The 24,262-nt window shown below is 43.3% G+C and overlaps 1 protein-coding gene across 6 annotated transcripts in view; it reads left to right on the top strand.

Moving 5' to 3' along the window:
- RREB1 (ras responsive element binding protein 1) overlaps nt 1-24,262 on the top strand; it is a 121,342-nt gene that overhangs the window by 34,707 nt on the left and 62,373 nt on the right. For 4 of the 6 annotated variants that reach the window (XM_030943080.1, XM_030943079.1, XM_030943083.1 and 1 more), the window contains 2 exons: nt 22,374-22,493; nt 23,839-24,041. In XM_030943080.1, coding sequence (XP_030798940.1) covers nt 22,374-22,493; nt 23,839-24,041 — 323 coding nt within the window. Of the gene's footprint in view, nt 1-10,735; nt 11,109-22,373; nt 22,494-23,838; nt 24,042-24,262 lie in introns of all 6 variants that reach the window. The other 2 variants (XM_030943081.1, XM_030943082.1) reach the window with 1 other exon arrangement.

Genomic DNA, 24,262 nt, shown 5'->3' with positions numbered 1-24,262 from the left:
AGGCTGTGCTTCAACAAGCTCATCAAAATTAGCCACACTGAAGGCAGTAGTATAGCATCCCAAAGGCCTGATTCTTCTGTCTCTTGACTTGTTTTATTTTTACTTTTGTGGATTTATGAAATCTGATTGAGGGAGAAACATGGGTCCCTTTGTCTTCAAATATCAGTAGGTATCAGTTGAGTGATATCAGTGTTAGAGATTGCAAATGAGTGATACAGAATCAGGGTGCACTAAAAGTAAACACCCTTTTGTTAGACTGCTCAGTAATCTTTTTAATGCAGAGGTGTGGTTATGAACCTTACAGGTAGGCATCCTTGTGTTTGTGCTATTGAGTCTATGATACAAATGCATAGGAAAGATCTAAAGGTATCAGTTCCTGTGTTAATTATATATTGAAGTTGAAAATAATTTTCTATTACAGGAGACCATTTATCTTTTGCAGCTAAAACAGTAAATAAATATAAAACCTGAAGCCATAGTGATTTTTAAAATAGTTCCCATTCTCAGTTTACATCCTTATTTGAGGAATGCATTGCATCTGTGTGATTGTACAGTTATTTCTAAAATTTCCTGAGAAGAGGATTCATCACAAAAATCCTCCTTCTCCCTCCATCCTTCAGCTGTTTCTGGCAGCTTTCAGGGCCTGGAGCCCACAAGGCAGGTATTGTAGGGTTTGTTCCTTGCACAAAAATTTGGACTGTGACTTTTTGTTCTTAAAAACCTTTCCAAAATGGGGTTTGTTTTGACATAGTCAGAGAGGATGTACTTCCGAATTGGTGGTGTTGAGCCCCGGGATATCTGTGGCATTGCGGCAGGGTGATAAGAAGACACGGTTGCTGTTGAGTTGGGGCAGCTCTTACTGGTGTTCTGCCATTACTGTTTGTTATGCCTGAGAAATGTAGGAACCTAGGAGAGCTGAACACAGGGCCTGGTCTGTAGGGCAGGATCTGCTGGAGGATCTGAAGGAAGCAACCACCAGTGGTGGCCAGATCACATCCTTTCCTCTCAAGGACTTACCTGCAGTCATCAGACCCCAGGCAGGTAGCCAGAGACTTCTCCTACTGTGACTTCTTTTATTAGCATTTTTACTGCCTGGCAGCATTCAAGGTGATGGGTGGAACATTTTCATTTTGGATTTTAAAGTTTCTGGAAGAGAGATTGTGATGTGTGCCCTGTCTGAACATTACCTAGGCTGGTTCCAGCAGACACTGATTCGAAGGCCTTGCCATCTACCATGGGATCAGTGAGCCTCTGGCTTTCTGAGCGGAGGTGATGAGGAAATGAGGGTGGTGAGGAGGTGTCTTTGTCCTAAAAAAAAAAAAAAAAGAGTTGAAAAGGAACAACTGTAAAGCAGGCAGTTTGTCACTGAATTTCTCAGGAAGAGGGGACCTGTGTACACAGTGGTGGCCGTGATGGCCCCCGCGTGCGTGTGGACGCAGCAGCGTGGTTAGGGCAGAGCAGCACGGGTAGGCCGCACTGCAGTCCTGCCCTGCCAGCCAGGAATGCAGAGAAAGCAGGAGGCAGCCTGCCTTCCCTCAGACAGCCATCAGGGATACACAAGTTTAGGAAGTGTTCAGCCTCAAAATTAGGACGACTTAAAGGTGAATTAACTGCTGGGCCTGTAAATGAGCTGTGTGTTCATGTATGTATAGGACCTTAAGCACAGAAAGGTTTGGGGTGAGTCTGGAAAGGGTCCATGTGTGAGGAATGTAGTTATTCTGGCTTCTGAGGTGCTTTTTTTGTGTAGACAGCATGGAAAACGATTACAAAAACAAGTATTGCAAGACACTTACTGAGATGGGAAACTGATGGTGTTAAGGCTGTGGCTCTTGGGCTTATGTGACTGTGAGAGAATTTCAGCTTTTTTCTGCTTCCTTTCTCCAAACATTTTCTGAGTTCTGAACAATCTCAAGTGGAGTTTATCCTTTAAGTGGGCTTAAAGTCAGCAAGCCCAAAAACGCATTGAAAATCTCTCTTGACTTTTAGAATGAGGGTCCATGACAGCAACTGAACTCGAGGAAAAAAAGGTACATTTAATATTTGCTGCCAATTCCACCAGTTTAGTCTCAGACCTCATCTGCTGAGATATCACACGGTCTTGCTTTCACCGTTTTGGAGCGGGGGTGACTGGGGCTAACCAGACCAGTTTTCAGGGAGCTTAGTCAGCTTTCAAATTTCCAGATTGTAGTGAGAGAGTCATCAGGGAGAGGAATGGAGAGAGAATGTCAGTAAGTTGCTCTGCATGAAAGAATCTGGGCTGCCAGGAGGATTTCCAATTGGAGATCACCAGGCAGTTTTATTACTGCCCCTGTTTTCTCTTGCATGTGGCTCTACAGAGCTTTAACCATTTTTGCTTAAACACTGGATGTCAGGTGTTTAGCTTCAGGCCACATTTGCTTTTGAAAGAAAAGTAAGTAGTAAAAAAAATTCTTCAGCCATTTCTGAGAATGAAGGTGAGGGAAAAGTGACTGAAGGCTTTGAATTACTTTCATGTCCCCCTTTTTTATAGAAAATAGGAAAAAACCTACTGCAAACTTTGAGTCCCTAACAAGGGGAAAAACATTGGCCTGTTCTTCAAGTTCTCAAAGCTGTAATGCTGGGGCATTGAGGTTTGAGAAAGACAAATGCGTGGGAGATTAGAATTATAGCATCAATTGAATAAGTTTTTGTTGTCATTGCTGATAATGGCAATGGTGATTTCTCCAGTGTGGTCTGGTCCTAATGTCTTTTGTAATTCGGAAGTAAAAGGGGCTGTGCATGATCCAGTGGAAGCCAAGTATCCTCATGTCTGTCTTGCTTGCAGAGTAGGTAATTTCAGCTCTGTAAAGACTGAACTTGGTAACCTAGTCCCACATCCTGAGTAAGCACTTTAGTGATCTTGTGCATATATCTCTGTATTTGTTCACTCTTTCAGATGCAAAACATACATGGGGAATGTGTGATTGTTTCTCTTGCTCTGTGATGTACAGGTACAGGTAAAGAATTCCTGGTTGAGGGATTAGTGTAAGATGAAAACACTGTTCTTGTGAAAGTACTTTACTCTGTAGGCACTTCTGCTCCATGTGGAGTAAGGGTAGCTTGAAAGTTGTTGGACAAGATTTGCACTCCTTGCCAAACACCACTGGTCTCCTAAATAAAAACAAGGGCCTAGAAGATTGTAAATACCTGTGCATGTGATGTAAACAAATTTCCTGATTCAGGGACCACTACTGAAGCTAATGGCTCTCCTCCATAGAATGAACCTATTAGTATCAGTTCATTAGCAAGACTGAGGCCTTGGTTTGTAATGAGCCCTTAAGTGTAATTTGCAGTAGCCTGTTGACTGTATCTTACTAAGCTGCTGTGGGTGCAAGAGGGAAACAGATTGAGGCTGGAGTAATACTTACCTTTGCTTCCAGTCAGAAGTATTTAGAGCAAAAAAGAAATGTGCCACACCTCTAGGATCTCCAGTCAGCTTTCCTGCACACCTTGGCCACAGAGAATGAAATACCCCTGGTCTTCAATACACAGGGCAAAGGCTGCTGCTGTATTTAAAAATACGTGTATGAAAATGGAACTGGAAGTTACTGCAAAGCTGCGTTTGCAGGTATCATAGCAAGGAAATTTTTAGAAACCAGACCTGAAAGAATTTGCAACAGAGAGTTTCTCAGGATACTCCCTGACATTTCTCATTTGCTTTGCTAAAGTGGTAAAAGAACCCCTGGTTTCTGTAGTTATGGCTAGCAATAAATTACTTAATGGTTTTGTTTTGATTATATACCAGGTGTATGTATAATATATTCTTTTGCTTGATTATGGAAGGGGGGACTGTGGAAAGAGAATTTTAAGTTCTTTAACAAGACACTTGATTGAAGTTATTTATTCATGTTAAGCACCCCAGAGCAATACTGAATAGTTCTGTCCGCTTCTGTTTTAAAGAACTCCTCAAAATGAAAGAAAATCACTTTTTTGTTTGTTTTCCAAGAGGGAAAACTGAATTTAAAACTGATTTAAACAGTTTAGTGATTCTTACTCCATTTCTTGCAAACTTCTCCCTTGCCCCTGAGCCCAACCTCTCTGCCCCTCTAGCCCACAGCATTACCATGCAACTAATTTTAGAGGTGGGTTTACACATGTGTTTAAAAAATGCTGCAGTCTCCATCTCTTGTAATCCACCAGGTGGAAGCAGATGTGTAGAATATCTGTGGATGTATTTGTAAATCTGGGTTTGAGCAGATTTGGCATTTCTAAGAGGGCATTTCTATGTGCATTGACAAGGGAACCCTTGGCAGTGTAAAGCAAAAATTTGCAGTTAACCACTAGCAGGGTTCATTGGTGGTTTTTGTTTATGCTGGCTGACAATGTATTAGCCAGTTCTTCTGGTGCATGGTTACACATCACTTGCCTTGCTATTCTGAGTTACAGCAGGGAGAAGGGTATCAGGGAGGGGATGGGGAGAATAGGAGAAAGTGGTTTCTTAGAGATGGGTACTCTTCTTGTGCTAACAGAGCTTTTGGTCTCTTAGCCTCCAGTGTGCTTTTCTGACCTACAGACTTGTTCGTCACTTATTGATGTCTTCCTCGTGTCCATCTCCCCATTAACCGCCTGGCATTCTAATACCTCTCTGCTCTTGCAAAAAATAGTGCCTTAGAAGTTTGGGCAATATCCCTGTACTGTTTGGCCCTCACAGTGATTTTGCTTTGAGTGCACCTTGGTTGGGAAATACACTAATAGTGCTAAGATTTTTGTTTTATCTGGTTGAGGGACAGGTGGGAGGGCAGGGTGAGTCCACATGGTGTCAAACAGGAAGCTTGATGTAGCTGAAAGTGGCCTCCTTGAAAGCATCCCTCCAGTCTGCAAATCTTGTAAAGGCAGTCATTTGGAAAGGGGCTGTGCTACCCAGATTTACAGTGTCTGCTGTGTTTTGTGTCACAGAAATGCTGCAGTTGTGTACTGCTGTAGGCTTTTGTTGTCCTTCTACAGGTTTTGTTGATGGTTCTCCATTGACCTGTTGCACTAAACTTCATGTCACTGCCTGACAAAACTGGGCTCTTAATAATTTAAAGTTTACTTACAGAGCAAAGCCTGGACAGTACAATGTGTTCAATGTATATTGGATAAAATAATTTCCTTACTGACTTGTACTCTTTGAGCTTTGCTTAATTCTGAGCATGTTATAGAAACAATCAGATTTCCTAAAAGTGAAGATATTTGCATTTTAAGTCCAGAGTTGCAAAACTGAGTTCTGTGCATGTTGGGACAAAAATAAAATGGAGGAGAATCTGAAAGAAGCCTTTTGCATCACTTGAGGCCCAGTGGGAGCTGAGGGTCAGGATCACTCTGAGAATTAATCAGTTCACTAGAGAATACTATAATACAAGGAAATGATGGTATTGCAATAATTTTTTTATTAGTAACAGAAACTTTAAAAATAAAAAGAGAGTGAGAGGAAGCCTGGGAGCAGAAGTGGCCTGAAGGGGAAGTGACCAAGACCAACTGAGAAATGCAGAGAATCGTGATTCAGGAGTGCTGCTTCACTGCATCCGAGAGAAACTCCTGGCTGTCCTATGAAGGGGGGTGAGGGAGATCACAGTTCTGTACAATCTCACTTCTTAATGCAGTTTTGAATAGCATGAAACAGTTCTGGGCCTTCCACTTCTCTTGCAGACTGAGGATTTTAAACAGGGAATGCCAGTCCTGCAGAAAAGTGACTGTAATCACAAATCTGAAAGCAGCATGTGACCTTTCTTGTCATTTCTAACAAGCCAGAGCTTTGCAGAAATCTGCCCAGGGAAACTTTTGGTCCTACTGTGCCCCAGTGCAATAATTATAATGCAGAAACAGCTGATGGGTCACATCTCCAGGCCTGCACAGCGTTTTGACTTGCTACCTACATTCCATGTTTAGCTTTGAGAGATCAGATGGTGCTAGCAATGTGAGCTAGCAGTGCCTGAGGACATGCTCAGGGCAACACGTCCTGTCCCTCTGCAGCTTTGATTTCTTTTCTCTACCTCTGTCCCATCCTGTCCCCTTAAGGTGATGCATTTTACAATAAACACCGATCTCTCTAGGATGTGAGCTGCCCCTGTGGAAGCATGTGTACCATTCCCACTGTGCTGTATGTTAAATCCAAGGGCCCAAGGTTTGTAAATATTGTTTCTAAAGTATCTGGGGACTCCAGGTGAGCTGCTTGCCCTACTTGCTGCTGGCTCTGGAGCTGTGGTGGTACATGTGGCACACGGTGGCAGGCTGTTTCAGCATTGTTACTGATGTGATTTAATGAAGCATGAGTGGTATTGGAGGGGGTAAATTTTGTCTTCGTGCATGGGGAAAGGGTCATTGACAAAAGTTTACAAACAAACAAATGAGTTTAAAATTAGGTGTAGTTCCGCCATGTGCGGGAAGGGAGGTGGATATTTTCGAGTTGTGTTTGTTTTGTGCTTAGCACTGTGTAAAAGTTACACCCAGTTCTTGATGTAGGAAAAATTGGATAGGTAAGCAGAAAAGTACTAGCTCATTGCCTAAGACTGCTCTTGCTCTCTTTCTCTCCTCATCCAGGGATGCCATGGGAGAGGTGCAGTAGAGACATTTTAATTGTGGTAGTTTATTTTATTGTGAACTTATTTTCACTGGGTTTAATCGGAAAACTGAACTTCAGGTATATTTTTAGATTTTTTTATGGCAGAGATGCTGCAAGTGAGCTCTGAGTTGGAGACCAGGGAGCAAGGGGGGAGTGGGAGGAGGGAGTCTGGAGATGGAGTGGGTTGTGGGTTCGTTCCACTACATCTTTTCATCTTTCCCCGGTACTGCAGCACTGCAGGAGTAGAGTTACCGACAACATTCTTGCTCAGGTCTCTCATCTCTCACTCAAATAGAGGGTGTAATTTGACTATGTCTCAGCTCCCATGTGTGAAGGCTGTTGATGAAACTGTATGTATGTGCATTTTTAAGTACAAACAAAAACCAAACACAAACGCAAATCTCAATTCAGATCTGTTCCATGATCCGGGATCACCATGTGGTTGTTCAAACTCTAGAACTAGCATGAGGCTGGAGGGAGAACACGTGGCCAGAGCTGTGGGGTAAAGTGAGGACTGGCAGTCTGTCCTTCTGAATGACAGCTGTGGCTTACATCAGGTTAAATCAGTCTGTACGCTGCAGGCTGAGGCAAAGCAGAACAGACTAAAAGCAGGTTTTCACTTCTAGCCTTGAATTTCCTGCAGTCCTACATCAGCTTGTGGGGGTGCATGTATTTCTGCATCCCAGCTGCCATGGAAAATGAGAGACATCATCTTACAGGACAGTTCTCACAGTCAGTATTTACTGAAGTTTTCCTGATTTGAATGGCTGTGTGTAGAGCTCTCATGGATAGATTGTGAATCTGGATTTTTACCTCCTGCTTCTCCATTCCTATCAGCTGTTTCCGGCTGCTCACAGGTTAACAGTGAGGCCTGCTGGGCTGCTTAATGGGTGGCCTGGTGCTGCCTTTGGCCTGATGCAAATAATTTCTATTGGCCAAGATTATCTCCTCCTGACCTTGTAGCCAGACTTCAGCCTCCCGTTGGCACTGTAATTGTGAAAAGGAGACTTCTGAAAGAATTCCTATAGGCTGGAATATCCTTTCTGGTTTTGTGAAAACTGTGGGGTTTTTTCATCACCACTCTGGACGGAAAAGGAAAGTGCCTTAATGTTAAGTTTGCAAATTCAGTTGTGTTTAAAGATTCTTTTTTTCTAAAATCCACAGTGGAGACTATAAATTTAGTATGGCAGGAGGCTGCTGTACTCAATCCACTTTTGCTACTGTACTTTCTTGGTTGCTTGCTCACTGCACACTGGTAGCTTGCTGTACAAGATACATGGCATCTGATTTCTTCCTAGCTGTAGCCTTTTGTACCAAAATGTCTTTTACCTTGGTTGTGGTTGGTTCAGTTTACAGGACTAAATGTATTTGCATGCTTTTGGGATGAACAAGGACTTCTGTTACCTGCGTAATGGAATGAGGCAGAGGGATTAGTGGGGAAAATGGGGAGAGAGGGAGGAGTTGAATGGGGTTTCTTTTCTTTTCTGGAGTCATGAGGCTCCTCCTGTAGCAGAGAGGGAGCATAGTACATGGAACCTGAAGACCTTTAAAGTACATGCTGAAATGGATGCTGGGAAGATACAGTACAGTGCTTGGGCACAACTCCAAGGCTCCCAAGGCAAGTAATATTTAAACAAGCTGAACAGCCCCTTTCGGCAAGCAGCAGGAAATCCAGCGCTGAGCTTTGTGTTGTTGCATGGTCAGCAGAAGATAAAAGCTCAGGCTATGCAGCTGGGGTTCCCTCCTATCACTGGATGGCAAACTGTTAAAAAAAGATAAAAGAACAGAAAAGGACAGGGGGTCGCCTAATTGAAAAGCATTCCTTCATATTTTAAGCCATCGAAGTACTTTGAAATATATTGAGCCTGATGTAAGTCAGGAGCAGCCCCATCAGGGTGTGTTGGAGCTTTTACATCAGTTGGCAGGCAAAAGATGAATTTGTCCCTCTGCTTCATCAGAGATAAAGATTGAACATAGGTAGGACTGTGATATGCGTAGGTGCCTCACCACAAGCCCCACAGCAGGCAGGAGCTTCCCAGACATTTTTTTTAGGAGCAAGGCACGTAGTGGTAGGTCTGCTGCTGACTTGGGGTCTCATTCTAAAATTCAATCAGCATTCAGCCATGTATAGCCTTTCCAGGACCCACTTTCTGCGACTCATCCTTGGTTAGGAACTATTTTAACAATGAGGAAGAGAATTTAATTGAATGAGATTGCTAGTTCAAATCTTCTAATCAGTATTTACTGTATTCCTCCCCTCTGTCCCCCCTCCTTTTTTCCTGCATCACAGCACTAGTGTCTTGGGAAAGAAAATGCTTCAGAGCATTTGTTACCAATTTAGCATCAAGTACGTGCTCAAATTTGGGATTTCTGAGTTCTGTGTGTGCCATATGTAGGCAAAATGTAGTACTTGCAAGTTCCAGTAGAAGGGAATAAACACAAATTTGCTGTTCTGCAGATAGTGTTTCTTTAATCTAATGAGACTTACATTTGTGCAGCCTTTTTGTTTTGGTAAGACGGTTAACCGTCCTCCCTGGGGTGCCTAATTGCTTATCATGAACTAATCAGTCCCCTGGGTATACTGAGGGATGAAACACTGCCAAGATAGAGCCTGTGACTTCCCCAGAGGTGTGATAACCCTCCCAATTACCCCACCCTTCAGGGAGCTTGCTTACTGCTGTTTTAAAGACCTTGTTACATCAGAAATTGTCCGTGTTTGGAGATTTTAGGAAGTTTAAAGTTTGGTGTGAAAGCGCTGAACATGTTTCTGCTTATGAAAGTGCCTACCTTCATAGCCCCCATGGCATGCCAGACCCTAACAGATAAGGAGAGGGCCAGTTTCTGTCTTCAGCTCTTACTAGATAGGGATGGCAAAATTTTGTAGCTTCAGAAACCCCATTTGAAGTTCACATGAAGAAATGAGTGAAACAAATCTGGTGGTGACTCTCTTCTAATTTTTGGTAGAATGATAGTTGCATGTTACTGTGTGTGAAATGAGTGGGTAGATTAAGAAAAGTTTTTCACCTTACAGTAGAAAATAATTCATTTAACTAGTGGTTTTGCTTGTATTCTCCTTTCAGTTTCCTGTTTTAACTCATTCATAATACATGCTTCTCTGCTGTACAGGTTGAGATGGCTACTGATTGCCTGAATTCTTCTCTTGCATCTTTTTATATTGATGGTTTAGTTCCATGAGGCATGTAAAGCTTACTACAAAGCAGTAGTGGTTGAGCTGGAAGTGGGAAACAGCTCCTGCTATTTAGCATCTGAATGAAAATATGAGTTCTTGTGTTGAGGTTTCTTTGTCCTTTACTTTTGCTCTGAAAGAAAACGATTTTTGTGTGAAATTTGGAGGATTGAATCTGTCAGGGGTAGAAATAACAGTTTGTTCCTTTAAAGAGTTATAACCTAATCAGTGAATTATCAGGGTTTTTTAAAATTTTGTGGTTCTTTTAAAATACTTAAGGTTTTCTTCACTTCTGGTTGTATATTCTAAGTGATCTTAGCAAGATTGATGTAAATAAAAATATTGTTATAGCGTGTACTGGCTTAAAACTTTAAAGCACGGTGATTCCATGCTTAGAATTAAAAGAAGGTAGCTGTGTGGGGGTGTATATTTATATGCCTGAGAAACTGTAAATGTGGAAGCATCACTCCTCAAAAGAAGTGTGACTTTCAGTATCATAGGTCTGATGATGATATTTCAGTGTTGCTTTGCTGTATGTGCATATTTGAAAGTGATTAGTCAAGTTTCCACTGGCAAACTCTTGCTGTCCTCCTGCAGAAATTGGGGTGGGTGCACAGGCCACTTGATCACTTTTTGTTGCTGTTTGTTCATTTTTCTCTGTTTGCAACTACTACTTTACCCAGAATTGGATTGAACCTATACATAGTTCATATGAATTTGTTTCAGGCTAATGTTTTTGTTAGATATTTATCAATGGAGTCAGCAGAAGGAAATTGATTTCCCTTTTCATATGTGAATTTCAAGAATTGTCTGTATCATCTGTTTCATGAAAAAGTGTGAAGCACTAGCAGTAGAATTGGTTTTTTGGAAGGAGAGGGTGGTTTTGGACTAGCAGCAGACGTTTTTGGCTGGAGGAATAGCAACTTGAAACTTCACTTACTGAAGAAACCTGTTCACAATTTTGTCTGTTCTTTTTTTTTTTTCCCCAGCGTTCCTGAAATAAACTTCCTGCAATTCTTTGCAGTGTGCAGGTGTCCAGACTCCCCTTTACTCATGGTCGCCTGTGAAACCCGTCAGGCAACTGAAGGCTGTACCTAAAATTCTGCTGGCAGTGCAGCACACTGCAGGGGCCTTGATATAGTTACGGTGGACACCTTGTGCGGCAGCCACAGCTGTAGCATCCCCTCGTAGTCCGAACAACAGAGTATTGCTGTCCAGGAGTCTGCACGTGTGGAGGACTGCCTGGAGTAGAAAAAGGAAAGCTGCAGAGATTGTAAGCTGCTGCTTGATCCGTGTGGCTGTTGTGCCGAGGAACATCAAAACTTTGCTGGATGGATCCGACAGCTCGTTGCAAAGTAGAGGGTCAGTCCTACTGCTTATTTGCAGTTATTAACCTTAGTGGATTTTAAATTTTTTTTTGTTTCCTTTGTTTTTTATGTTTTTCTCTGTATGCCTAAGAGGATTGTGGCCTTGCAACCAGAATGCTCATGTTCAGGAAACTTAAGGCTGTTCCTACTGAAGGGCTTTGAAGATCAGCAGGCATTTCCTCCAGGGTTTACAGCATTGTTGGAGGAAACATTCCTTGCAGAAGTCTTCAGGCCTATCCGCCCGACTTTGGTCATTTCTTACCTCACCAGCACGTGGATTATGCTGTTTGCAGACTGTCTAAGCTGCACGATGACCTTCATGGATTCCTCATGAGCTTTTACAAGGCCAGGCCAGTGTACTTTGTGAAATCCTTTAGAAATGCCTGCTAGGCTTTTAAAGTCCCAGAGCATAGTCTATACTACAAGGAACTCAGAAGGTCAGCAGCTGGATATGGTTGTGGATGAAAGGGGATTTGTGTGTGTGTGTGTGTATGTGTGTGTGTATATGCAGTTCTTGTTTCAAAAATACATATTTTTTCAGGTCAGATAGAGATATATTGTTCCTGAGAAGGCTTCTTGTACTCTCTGATAAAGCCGAGGGACTTCTGAATTCCATAAGAAATTGATGAACGAGATCCCTATGCCCTTTCTTTGCATGTGTGTTGCACATTCATTTTGAGGAACAGACGCTGTTTCATTTTGTCAGTGTGCTGGAAGCACCTCCCACAGGTTACTTGCACTGCATCTACTTAAAAACAGAAAGAAAACTCATACTGAAGAGTACCACTGGCAAGTAGCTCTGCTGTTTAAAATTTTTGAAGTGGCTTTCCTGTGTGAATCTCAACTTGGAGAGTCTTGCCAGCACTATATATTGCTGTAATTAATTTGCCTAACTAAACCAAGAAAGAAACCGTGTATTTCAGAATTTAGAACTATGTAAACAAGCCCAAAGCTAGTCGGTGTGCTCACAAAACTTGTGGCACCTTGTTCATAGGTGGTGGGAGAGAGCTATTTTTCTGAAGGCTGGATTTCTCCTTCACCTGGACAGAGCAATAAACCTCAGTCTGAGTGATCTTTGGTGCTTTGGCATCTGTGGCAAATACATATCTAGAATAAGCCCCTGTACAATTAAAACAGCTAGTTTGTATCTTTTAATTCTGGCTCGCAGTATCAGGACAATGTCATCTGATGGTTGTCCATGCTTAATATCACATGGAGATTATGTAGCTGATTTATATCTGTTCCTGGTCCTTAGCACACTGTAGGAGTTGGTTAACTTGATATCTTCTTGTGCCTCTTATGGTGGGGGGCAGATGTTGGCTTTGGCTTGTGGGCCTGCAGAGTCTGCTTGGTGTAGAGATACAATCTCAGAAGGAGTGCTACCAGTTATCTTGCTCATGAAAAACCTGTAGGCCCTTGGGATATTGCAGCTGGAGGCTGACATTACAAGTGCCTCCTAGGGTGGATGGGAGAGGCAGGGCTGTACAGTGTGCTTCTGAGGCTCTTTGCTCCAGCATCTCTCTCTCTCCCCTCCCTGTGGGCTGTGCTTTCCCCTCTGAAAATCTCAAGCTAAAACTCCCTAATTTAAAAATGTATTTTGGCGGAAGGGGGTGGGGATATGATTTGTGGTTCTGAACTTTTAAAATTACCTTGGTTATAGATTGTTGTTGTTGTTGTTGTTTGAAGGATGTGATAGGAGGAATAGTTTCTGTGCTGACCAGAAACAGAATACAGGAAGATATGATGTTAACAAGGTGGGGGAGAAAAGGAGGTGTTTGTTTAGAAAAAGCCTAGTCACTAAAGCCTGTGGGGCAGAGGAACCCTGCTGATAACACAGATGAAACAGTCTGCCTCTTTCCTAACTTTAGAGGAGTGGAGCTTTGTAATAAATGGCTGCCATGTGGCAGCTGTCTCCCAGCTTCGTGAGCCTGGCAGTAGTTAATCCTGTCAGCAAGTCATGCTCCCTGGAAAAGAGCAGTGAGAATAGCTTCAAACTCTTGAATCATTCTATCTTCAAAATATTTGCATGTTGAGTCTGCTTAAAACAAGTTTGGTAATTTGATGTAGTTTTCCATCTTTAAGTAACATTAAAGTGCAGCTGTGTTGGCTTTTAAATAAAATGTAAGAAACGTGCTGAGATATTGCAATTTTTTTCTCTCTTTAAAAAAGTCATTTTAGTTTTAGAAGGTATATTTTCCAGAGTGCAAAATGTACTGCGTATTGAAGGGACACTGTGTTGCTATCCCTGTATGTTAAAAAATTACAGGTTGAGCATTTGAGATCATGGTTATCCTTAAAAGCTTGAGGCTTTTAGTCTGGTAACTTCAGTTTGCTTTTTGTATTTTGCTGAGCATGTAATGTGTTTGTCCTTTTTCCAAAAATCAAAAAACTAGAATTTTGACTTTAAAATTTTGAGATTTTGTGCAGTAATGTAGCACCATCAAATTTTACAGGCTCATGATAAAATCTTGGTGGTTGACAACACTGCCACCAGGAAATGGGTTTAAATCCCTGTAATTTCTGCTTTTTCTTTTCTCATTTTGCTGTGTTACCTTGTGAAGCACAAAATGTTTTGACAAGCTGCCTGGTACAGTGCTCCAAGCAGAGAGTGCGCTGACATCTCCTGCAAAGACAGTGTGGTCGGGCTGCAAAGGATGAGTTGGGAGCTCTGCAATAAGCAAACTGATGCTCTCCCCCTTGGGCTTGCCTGTGTTTGCTAGCATATGGATGCAGTTAGAGTGGTGAAACACTGTGTGGGACATAGCTACTCCAAGAGGAGTTTTTTCCTAGTCTGTAGCTTATCCTATTTTCAGAATGATTTTTGTAAAATTGCCTGTGCATTCAGTTCCTCTGTGAAACTCTTCACATACTCATCTTGGAGGAAGAGAATTGCAACCAGAGCAGTGCACAAGAAGCAGGGCACTAGCACAGGAGATTTTCTGTGTCTTCCTCAGTGTGATTCATCCTGCCTCTGTAATCCCTGCTGAACCCGTCCTGCACACACATGCAGCTCTGGCTACATGTGAAGAGCAAGTGTGAGGGGGTGAAATGTTTGCTTGTTTCTCCCTCCCAAGATTTGCTTTAAACCTTCACCTCGCGTGCTGGCTCCGAAGCTGCCCTTGGCTGAGCTGCTGGCCATCAGAGTGAGGGACAGAGATGGGGACAGGGACAGGCCCTCCCTCCCTCCCTCCCGGCCTCCCTCCCGGCCTCCCTCCCCAACAGCTGCAGGCACCAATTGCCAGGGAGCAGCCCAGCCGCATGGTTTCGTGGCTTTCTTCCTCTCGTTACTAATGTGCCTGCTTGTTTCCGTGATGCTGTGCAGAGGAACAACCAGACAGATTGTCTCCTCTCAGGGTGGGTGCCCAGGCATCTGCACAGCCAGTTGGTATGGCACAGGAGCCCCTGTTTTTTCAGTGACACCAGGGGCTATTGATGGCAGGCTGGGGCTGTGCTGCTGCTGCTGCACAGATGCTTGCTCTTGGCCCACCTTAAAAGGACAAGATATCCCGTGGTTTAGACTGGCCATATATTGTCAGGGATGTCAGCATCTCCGTCACAGCTACCCAGCTGAGCCCAGTCCCGCTTCGCCCGCCCTGCGTGCCTGCAGCCTCTCCTCAGTCAGAGAGAGGGGTGCTGTAACTTGGAGTATTTGAAGGGAGGGGTCTCTTCTTCTCTGTTACTCAGAAGTGTTTTCCATCTGACTCTCCCTTGTGCAGTGCATCTAGCTCACCCATTGGGCTCTTAGACAAGTGTCTCGTTCCCTCAGCACAGTACTTGCTTAGGCACACAGGTGATGGGACATTAACCTATAGCTCCCTCCGTGTCCCCTCCAGGGTTTTAGGTCAAGTGGGTTTTCATTTTCATGAAAATGAAAAAATCCTCCAAGCAACAAACACACAAAGCTACATTTTGATTGTTTCCTCATTTTGCAATCCCCTCTTGCTTGTCTGAGATGGCAGCAGCAGCAGGCGATGAGGTTTTGTCTCCCAGGGCTGTGCTTCCCTAGGATTGCTCCCCTCAGACAGCTGCATCTCCCTTTCCTCATCCTGCTGGGCATGGACACAGGCACGGTGGGGTTGCCCACTAGTCCTTGCTTCAGCTTCCCCCTGCCCTTCTTGCTCTCTTGCCTCGCCCTGGGCTCCTTCAGGGCGTGTGGGCAGTGGTTTTGGCAGGCAGTGTGATGCCACTTGCCTGACCTGTCCTGCCTTTGCAAGATACTTCCATCCCGCCTTCAGGGCCCACTCCCTCAGTCTCTAGCTCTGCTCTGGAGTCCCACCCTCTTCCACACCATCTTCCAAGGCTGTCCCCTTGCCCAGTGGGATGTAAGCCAGCCCTGGCCCGAGTGAAAGATGCAGCAAATGGACTAGGGAAGACTGGTAGTGTGGGGAGGGACCCCAGGCTGTGTCCCAAGGAGTGTTGCCCTACTACAGCCAGTGCCAGCTCAGGGGAGACTCGAAGGGACTTTCTCGTGTCGCCACTTCAGCTAAGGCAAATAAACTGGAGTTAAAGCCAAGAAATACATTGACTTCCTGGAACTCTGCAAGCCGTCCGCACAGCTGTCCCCACTCCCTGAACACATGCAAAGCAGAGCTTATAAGGACAGACAGTATTGCTTTTGTGTCCTTCCTCAGCCAGTGGTGAGGGCACAGGGGAGGGGATGTGCTGGGTAAAGCCCAAGGCCTGTCTTGTTCCGTGTTCCTCCTACGTTGCCGTGATTCCCAGTGCCTGGGGGAAGCCTGACTCCCTTCCCACTGGCCTCCTCACAGCTGTGCAGGCAGGCAAGGATGAGGATGGAGGAGTGTTTGCAGTTGTCAGCATGGGAAGGAATGGCTGGATGTCTGCTTAGAGCCACTTGTTTCGCTCTCCTGTTGCCCTGACTTTTTTTTGTTGCCTAAATGTGGGGTTCATGGGGGTCCCAGGTTTGTTAAGCTATCTTCAAATCTCAGTATCCTTTTTGCTTGAGCTAATTCTTCAAGGTAGCTGCAGTTTTGTGACCCAGGCTTCCTGGAGGGCCCGGTACTCACCAACACGCTGATACAAACAGCAGAAATGAGGAGCAGCTCACAGATACGTCTTTGGTCAGGGGAAAGAGTGCTAAGATACTAGAAAAGTCTCAAAATTCATCAGCAGCTGCTGATCCTAAGTGCAGCCGTAGGTTATTGCAGTTCTTGCAGTGCTGTGTGTTCTGTGTGGCACAGTTGTCCCCAAAAAGAGCAGTGCTGGTTAGGAACTCGGTGCAGGCTCAGATCAAACTCAATGATGTGATTACCAAGTGTGCTGGGCTTTCCTGTTGGAGCCAGGGGGCCGTCAGGTTTCGCTTTCGTTTCGCTTTTGGTGCAGGAGCAGCTTTTGCCTGAGTTCTCTTTTCTAGCCTTGCACGGCCACAGGCTCCTGTGTGACTGTGTGAAGGCTGTTCCCACAGCACACAGCGCTTGCAAAAGGTGCAGACATGGCTTCCCTCTTCAAGTTAGCAAATGGAGCACAGGGCCAAGAGGATGGGCATAAATTCATTTTGTATTGAGGCTGGCCTGTAGCTGTGTGCATTGCTGTAAACCAGTTGGACCATAAAGGTGAATTTTACCCAGGAAACCCCTGCTTTGCCAGTATAGTGTCTCATTGTTATATTAGTACAACTTCCTTGTTTCCAGTGTATTGCACCAATGTAATGCCAGAGTGTCATGGTGATTCCGAGTTGTTCACTAAAGGCATTAGCTAAGTTCAAAATCTGCTATGCTTTTTGGAGAGAAGCTTCTGGTCATCTGAGCCAAAGTCCTGAGGAGTATTACTAGTCCATAAGTCACCAAAAAGGGATTTTCAAAAGCTACATAAAAACTGAATGCGCACATATATATCCCATCATGCTTGCAAGGAAATAAAACAGGAGGAATAAATATGTTTGAATATTTAAAATTTAGCCTAACTGTTAGGTGTTACAGCAACAGCATGCAAAATAGTTTGGAAATAGTCTGGGATCATCTTGTTCTTGTTTAGCGCTTCTTCCCCTGTCCCACTCCCACCAGAAGATCTTCAGAACTGAGTTTTGAGGCATGTCCGTGAGCATCTGGTTCACTTGTTTATTCCATGTCTGGGTGTATCTGTCTGTGTACAAGTTAGACATATGGATGTTGTAGACTCACATGGTTATTTCAAGAGGCAAAGTATTGTACCTGCACTAACACAGGTAAAATGATTGTTTCACTAGTAGCTCAGAGTTTATAGAAAGAGAAGAGTCTGTCTTCTTTGATGCTCAGAGAGTACCCTTCAATAGATGTTACTCCTTTTGGTTGTTTTTTTTGTGTTTGGTTTTGGGGTTTTTTTGTAGAGGAAATTGTTACTTACAGGAGTAAGTTCAAAAGCTTTGGGGTAGCATTCTTAGTTTTTACTGTTAAGTGAAAGAGCGGCCCCCAGATATTCTGGTGCCACTCTCTTTCTTCCTGTGCTTGTCTTCCTTTCCCCATGGACTGCCCAGTACTGGTACTCCAGAAGTGGTGATGGTGAGGTGACGCTCCCAGTGTAATTTTCTACTGCTGGGGTGCAGAGTCAGCACCAACACTTCAGTAGCAAGGGCAGAGTTGGTATTAAAAAAGGTCAGTTGGGAAAACTTTCTTCATTTGGTTTTCCTTTGCCTTGAGGCAGTGCTTTGAATAGTGTTAGCCCTTTTTTCTTCCCACACGATGCCTTTTCACCCTTTTTCCTTTCTGCCAGCTTTGACAGAAAGTTATGTTCAAAAGGTGGTGCGGGTGATAGCGCACATCACTTTTGGAGTGGGAGTGACCATTTGTGCTTGGGAGCGTTTGTGCTCTGGAAGTAAAATCCTCTCCTCTGCATAGAAGCTTAGTAGGAGACCAGTGCATCAGAAGCAGTTTGGAGTGCAGTGTAGCAATTCTTAGGTATTATAATCTCAAGGGTAAACAGTAAACTTTGTTTATTCAAATGTGATATCTCTCTTTGAAGTTCTCTTCTTGTCTAAATTTGTATACTAGCAGGTCTGGCCTTCATTTAAATGATCCTTGGGGTTTTTTCGTGCCACTTAGAACAAAAAACAGTGGGAAAGCCTTGACTAAGCTAATAGTGTTGCTGAGATGGAAATGATGAAGAAGGCTCAGGATTCCTGTTTGGACCTCATGGGAAAAAGTGGTTTGAAATGCATGGTGAGGGGACTGCACATTCCTAAACCTGTCATTTCTTTTCCCTGTTTCTTCTCCCCCACTGTGTTCTTTACTAAATACTACAGTATGTTTAATGAAACCAATAAAACTATTTGGCCAAGAGTGTTAATCTTTCCCTGGCCCAATTAGTGCATGGCTTCTACTTTTAACATTAATGTGGATTTTTTTCGGAAGGCAGAACAATAAGGAGCTTTGTCCTGTGTGTACCAGGTTTTCCCCCTTCTTGCCTGTATTGTGCGTTTCTTCCTATCTATTCCAAAGGGACAGCTTTTGTGCAAAGACAGTGGAGCAATCTGGAACAGAGACTTGTACCCGCTCCCAGGGGCCGGGACGTGCTGCTCTGTGCTTGTGTAGCTGCCTCTCAGTAGCAAGCCAAGTGACTGTGACTCTGAAGACTCATCATTTTTTCTCCTTTCTTCTTCCTTCTCCTGTGGCCTGTGTTCTCCTTTTTGCTTCATGCATGATGCTCTTCACCAGAAGGTCAAACAGCTGTAGCTGTTTAGAGTTGTCTTAAAACAAACAAACAAACAAACCCAAATAAATTCACATGAGCAAAGCTGGGGGAGTAACTGTTGATCGGTTCAGCTTTAACATACAGTGGAGTCACACTTTATCCCAAAGGAGGAAATAGGTCTAGCAAGTGTCTTCCTGTACAGACTGAATGGGAAGCAACAAGGTGGTGGATTTTTTTTTTTTTTTTGTAAGCTCTGCTTTTGCAGTTTCTCTGCCATTAGCTGGTTGTGTGGGACATCAGGGGTGAACCTCTGTCAGAAGCAGGAGCTATAGGGCCCTCAGGGCCCCCTGTGGGATGGAAATTGCCCCAGTTTCAAGTTGTCAGCAACCTCATCAAGTGGAAGGAACACGTTCCTGCAGAAAAGACAGGTCTCTTGGTGTGGCCATGCAGAGAGGGCTGCATTGTCTTGTTTGGTCCTGTCCCCCCTACCATTTGTCAGCACTCTTGCTTAGTCATTTGCTCTCTGCTTTTCCTCCTTTTCACACAGGATGAATGTGACACTGGGGGGTTTCTTCAAAGTAGAAGATTACTTGAATGCTTGTGACCACTTCCCTGTTTCCTAGAGGCTTTGGTCCGATGTTGAATGTAACCTGAAGCTACACTGTTTCTCAGCTTATTTCCTGTTTATCCTTTTTCCTGGAGGTCTTTGTTTTCTTTTGGGGAGAGGGAGGAAGGAGGCTCTGTCAGCACAACCTCCACGCTGGGGCATTTGGTGTGGGCTGGGAGGGTTTACAGTCTTGCAAGCGGTATGGCATAGGGCACGTGTGCTGGTTGCTGCCTGTATGATTCCCTGAGTTTCATGGGTGCTGTAGAAGAAAATCCCAACACTTCCCCATCCTCAGTGATGCGTTTTTTTAAAGAGGAAAAAAAAAAAACAAAACAAAAAACGACCAGCCCAAAGAAAAAAAAAACAAAAAAACAAACCAAACCCCAACAAAAAACCAAAAACACAACCAAAAAACAACCAAAAACAAGGCTGCAAGAGAAATCTCTCAGTATGTTCCTGCCTGAAGGCACTCTGCCACGGGTTTTCCCACAGGAAGGAGTGATTTGGCCCAGCGTTCTTATTGTTTCTATATCCTATTGCAAATAGAAAGTTATGCTTCTGAAATTGGTGTGTGCTGCTCATGCAGTTGTCTTTGTTTCAGTGGTGCATTTTTGTTTCATGCAAGAGAGTGGAAAATACATAGGTAAATAAAAGTATGGAGCAGCAGTTCAGTTGTGATCTCTAGACTGCTTTCAAAATTCGAAATTTTTAATATGCAGAAAATGGTTTTAAGGACAAGATCTCTGACTACATATATTTGCTTGCCTTTGGAGGAAGATATTTGGATTCAGAAAAGAAAAATAACTGTTGGCTCATAGAAGCTATAAAAGGCTGTAATAGTATAATACATAATTTTCCTTGTGAAAAAAAAACAGAGAGCAAGGTAGCAGGTTTGTATGAAACAGTAGGTAGGGTTTTTTAATGTGCATATATGCCTGCCTGTTCTGCAGGCTCTCTCTGGAAAGTGCATTTCCTATTTTCCATGTTTCTGAAAGCAGCACTAGGAATTCTGACTGTAGTTCTCTGGGAAGCTACTAAGCTGTCTTTAAGTTACCTTGGTAAACATAGGAGTCTTCACAGTTACACAACAGATTTTCTTCCAGGATGTATCAGTGGTGACATTAATGTGCTAGGTATTGACTGAAAGAGGAATGAATATGTGTATTTTGGAAGGAATTGTGTCTTTCGTTTGTTTAGGGTTTTTTTGAGGACTACAGCGCTTACTTTTTTTAACAGAAATACTTCAAAATAGTTCAAACTGGTCCTTATTTTTGGTAGTGCTAAGCTGATGGAGCAAGCAGTTTTAAATTTAGGCCAGTCTTGAAAATAATTCTGTTGCTTATTCTATTCAAAAGTAAGTCAGCTACCACATAAGTGATTGAAATAAGATGGGGGCAGAGGGGAAAGAAATAATTATGTTGCTCTTGAATGAGATGGACCTTTTTTAAAAACAAACAGAATAACAGTAAAGTTACAGCAGTTACAACAGTTAAAACAAAGCCAAACAAATAAATGGCTCCCATAATTACTGGAGGAAACAGAGAAGGGATGGGTGCTTGGCCTCACCTTGGAGCAAGAAATCCCTGTGTCACAGGGATCACTTCTATTTTCTTAACAGAAAAGTACAAAAATAATTAGGGAAAAGTTATTTTGAGTTGTTCAGGTTAGTCTGTTTTTCTGGTTTTGAAGGTGCAGAGGGAAGGCAGTGTTTGTTAAGAGGTTGGTGTTTTCCTGAGCCTTACACTACCTGGGCTTAGTCAGGTCCCAGGTTTTGTCTCTAGACTGCATGTGTGTGCCGCTCCTTAGAAGGTTGGCAGCTAAATGTGGGAAGGTTGAATCCGCTGCTGTGTTTGGCATGGTGTGAAATGAGGAACCACTTGGCACAAGGTGGGCCCTTTCTTTTTGCCTGCCTGTTCTTGGGCACTCCAAATTGTTGGCAGTTGGGGTAGCACAGTCATTGATTGTTTTCAAATGCTGTTCAAACAGCATTTAAAAATGTGTTGCGTGACTAATTTGCATGTTAGCCTTGAGAGTGTAAATTTTTTTAAAGGAAGAAACCCTCTTAACTGTGGTTTGAAGGCAATTGTCTCTGTTCCCTTGATAAAAGGAAAACCTGTATTGAGATTATTGGTTGTGATTTGTAAATCTGTGATGATGAAATGTCCACAGTGTGTTTGTTTTCATAATGAAATAAACATTTTGCTTGTAAGGTTATAAAGGTGTATTTCTCTGTTAAAAACCTATCAGTAGTTTTCCATATTACAAATAACCTTTTCCAGAGGCTATAGCCATGAGTGCTGTGGGCAGACAACTGTTTCTCATGTGTTGATCATCCCTCATCACTTCTAAAAGTGATATTTAACTGCTCTGTCATTCTCCAGAGAGAACAGGCACCCTTCCTTAAACCCCAATGATAGCATGATAACTTTGTGGTTTCAGAAAGGGGTGTGGAGGAATTTTCTTGGTACATACAGTGGTTCCTTATGTCTTCAACTTGTGTGGGAACCTTGGGCAGTGGATGTGAGGAATGTGCCAAATGGTCCCAGAAACCTCTGTAGTAATTTTACCACTGCTGGAAGGAAGAAGGTGGCCACCGTGAATTCATGTATTGGAGTAAATGTTAGTCTTCCAAGGAGAGAGAAGGGGAGCAGTGCATGTATGAAATTGAATCACCTAAATTCTCTAGGTGCAGAATATTCTTCCAACTTCTCAATCAAATGTCACTACTGTCAGTGATAGTGTAGCTTGCTCTCTCTTCCTCCATTTTTTGCTGCCTTAATGCTGCAGACTAGGCTGGTGGGGGTTTGTTTATTTGCCCAGGTCTTGCCACTGCTGGAAGCAGCAGCATCTCCCTGCCCAGTGCCTGGGCACTCATGAGAGTGGGTGCTTGGCTGCACTGGCACTGCTGGAGTGCTTCTGTCATCTGATAGTCAGGGGAGCCCTCAAAATAAAGGGCAGTAGTCTTACTTTGCTAAAATGGCTTCCATAAAAGCTTACTCCCCTTCTTTTCTTTCCTTTTCCCTCATGTAGTGCTAGAGGGTGCTGCTGAAGAAGAGGCTGAAGAGCCAGATGCAACTGTACATACTACACTAAGTGAGGAGACCAGCAACCCTGAAGAGAGCCACAGTCAATCAGGGGAGAAAGATGAAGGTAATTGTTCAACTAGCTCTGTGACTCTATAAATTAGAGCATTGATTAAGAATGTAGAAACATTTCTCACCTATCCATACACCTTATTGTGTGAAGAGTACAAGATACATTGAGCAGAAGCACTGGTGCATACATTTCATTTCCCATCCCTAACTTTTATCTGTCTGAAAAGTATAAAATAGGTTGAACAGAAGCACGGGCACATAAATTCTCAACTACCATTGCAGGCTTCCAAACAAAGATTTTCTTGGCTCACAGTAACTTGGCACCACATAACTTAGCCTCAAAAAACCACCTGTTTGTAATCCTCAAACTTATGTTCCAAAGACAGTGTTATGCAGAGATCAAATGTTCACAGACAAACGTGTTCCTCCTTGTTCACCCTCACATACTCTTCTGTTGCAGTGACTTTCTCACAACACATATTAAGATTCTGTGCTTTCCGCCAGAGGTGATGGAACAGTAGACTTGCAGGGTCTTCCTGTTTCTTAGGGAAACTTCTTGTGGGGGAAAGGAGTGTTTAATTTGAAAGCCTCTTCCTTTTCAAACCTGTAAAGAAGAAAATAGAAGGCCCTTCATGTGTGTTTGACATGTCTATATGTTAAGAAACCAGAGATGAGATTTTAGGCGTATTAGAGATAGAAGCATCCCTGCTCCTTACAGCATGTGGTGGAGAAGTTTGAACCTCGACAGCTTCAGCTGTGACATTAGTCATGTATGTAACACATATTCTCCAAGGACTAGTATGGCTTGGCATACCAAAATCACATATGTGCCATCTGTGGCAGTAAAGAGGCAATATGGAGGATACAGGGTTTTGTTTTGGTTGGATTTTTGCTACTTTAGCTTATTCTGTATACAGAGCTGGCTTAAACCATGCTTAATGCACTCACAGTGCAGTACCCTACACTGTGTTACTAATGCCTTAATTGTGCAGTCCTGTTTAAAACACATACCTGCTTGAATGATTGTTGCTTGCCAGAGTGTGCATTCATCAATACTGCTCTACTAGTTCATGGTGATCACAAGGTACCACAAATAATTCCATTTCACAGCAAGAGAGTATAAAGTATATCACTCTATAAGCTCCATATTGAATTAAGGTTGAAAATGAAGAAAATGGGAATGTCCTATGAGAAAAATGTACACTTTGTCCCATGCATTCCAATATGAGAATCTTGTCCTGTTACAAGAATTCCACTTATTATGGCCCGTTGCCTGTGCTCCATGATGATCCAGCAGAGTGTGATGTGAGTTACAGGCAGCTGAAAATACTGTGAGTTGTTTGGGCTTTTTTTTAAGATGGCCTAGGAACTCCTATGTGTGTTTTTGTTTTTAATTCCAGAGAAGCAGCTGGAAAGCTTAGACAGCTATAAGGTATCACCAAGGTCCCCAAACAGTTTGGACGGAGCAGACTTGTCCTCCATTGACGCCATGATGTCAGCAGTGATGAATGTGGGGAAGATTGCTGAAAACGGCGGGAATTCTCAGAATGTCAAATCCCCCTCAAAGTCTCCTGCACCAAATCGGATTGGCAGGAGGAACCAGGTACATAAACCCAAATGCAGGGAGGGCAAAGGGGAGACAAGCAGCTGCCTGGAAAGGGATAACATGTAATTTATGTTTCTTTGACTGTTTGTCTTTTTTCCCCTCAGCAGTTGTTTCTTGCCCCTGCCATTGTTCCTCTATGTATGTTTTCTGGTATCTCCAGACCGTAACTTAGAATACTGGGAATGAGAAGGGTCTACATACTTGGACTGACACATAAA

This window comes from Camarhynchus parvulus, chromosome 2 (assembly GCF_901933205.1).
Source record: "Camarhynchus parvulus chromosome 2, STF_HiC, whole genome shotgun sequence".
Taxonomy (NCBI): Eukaryota; Metazoa; Chordata; class Aves; order Passeriformes; family Thraupidae; genus Camarhynchus; species Camarhynchus parvulus.
The sequence above is the reverse complement of the archived record's forward strand: the minus strand, read 5'-3'. Positions and strand labels throughout refer to the sequence as shown.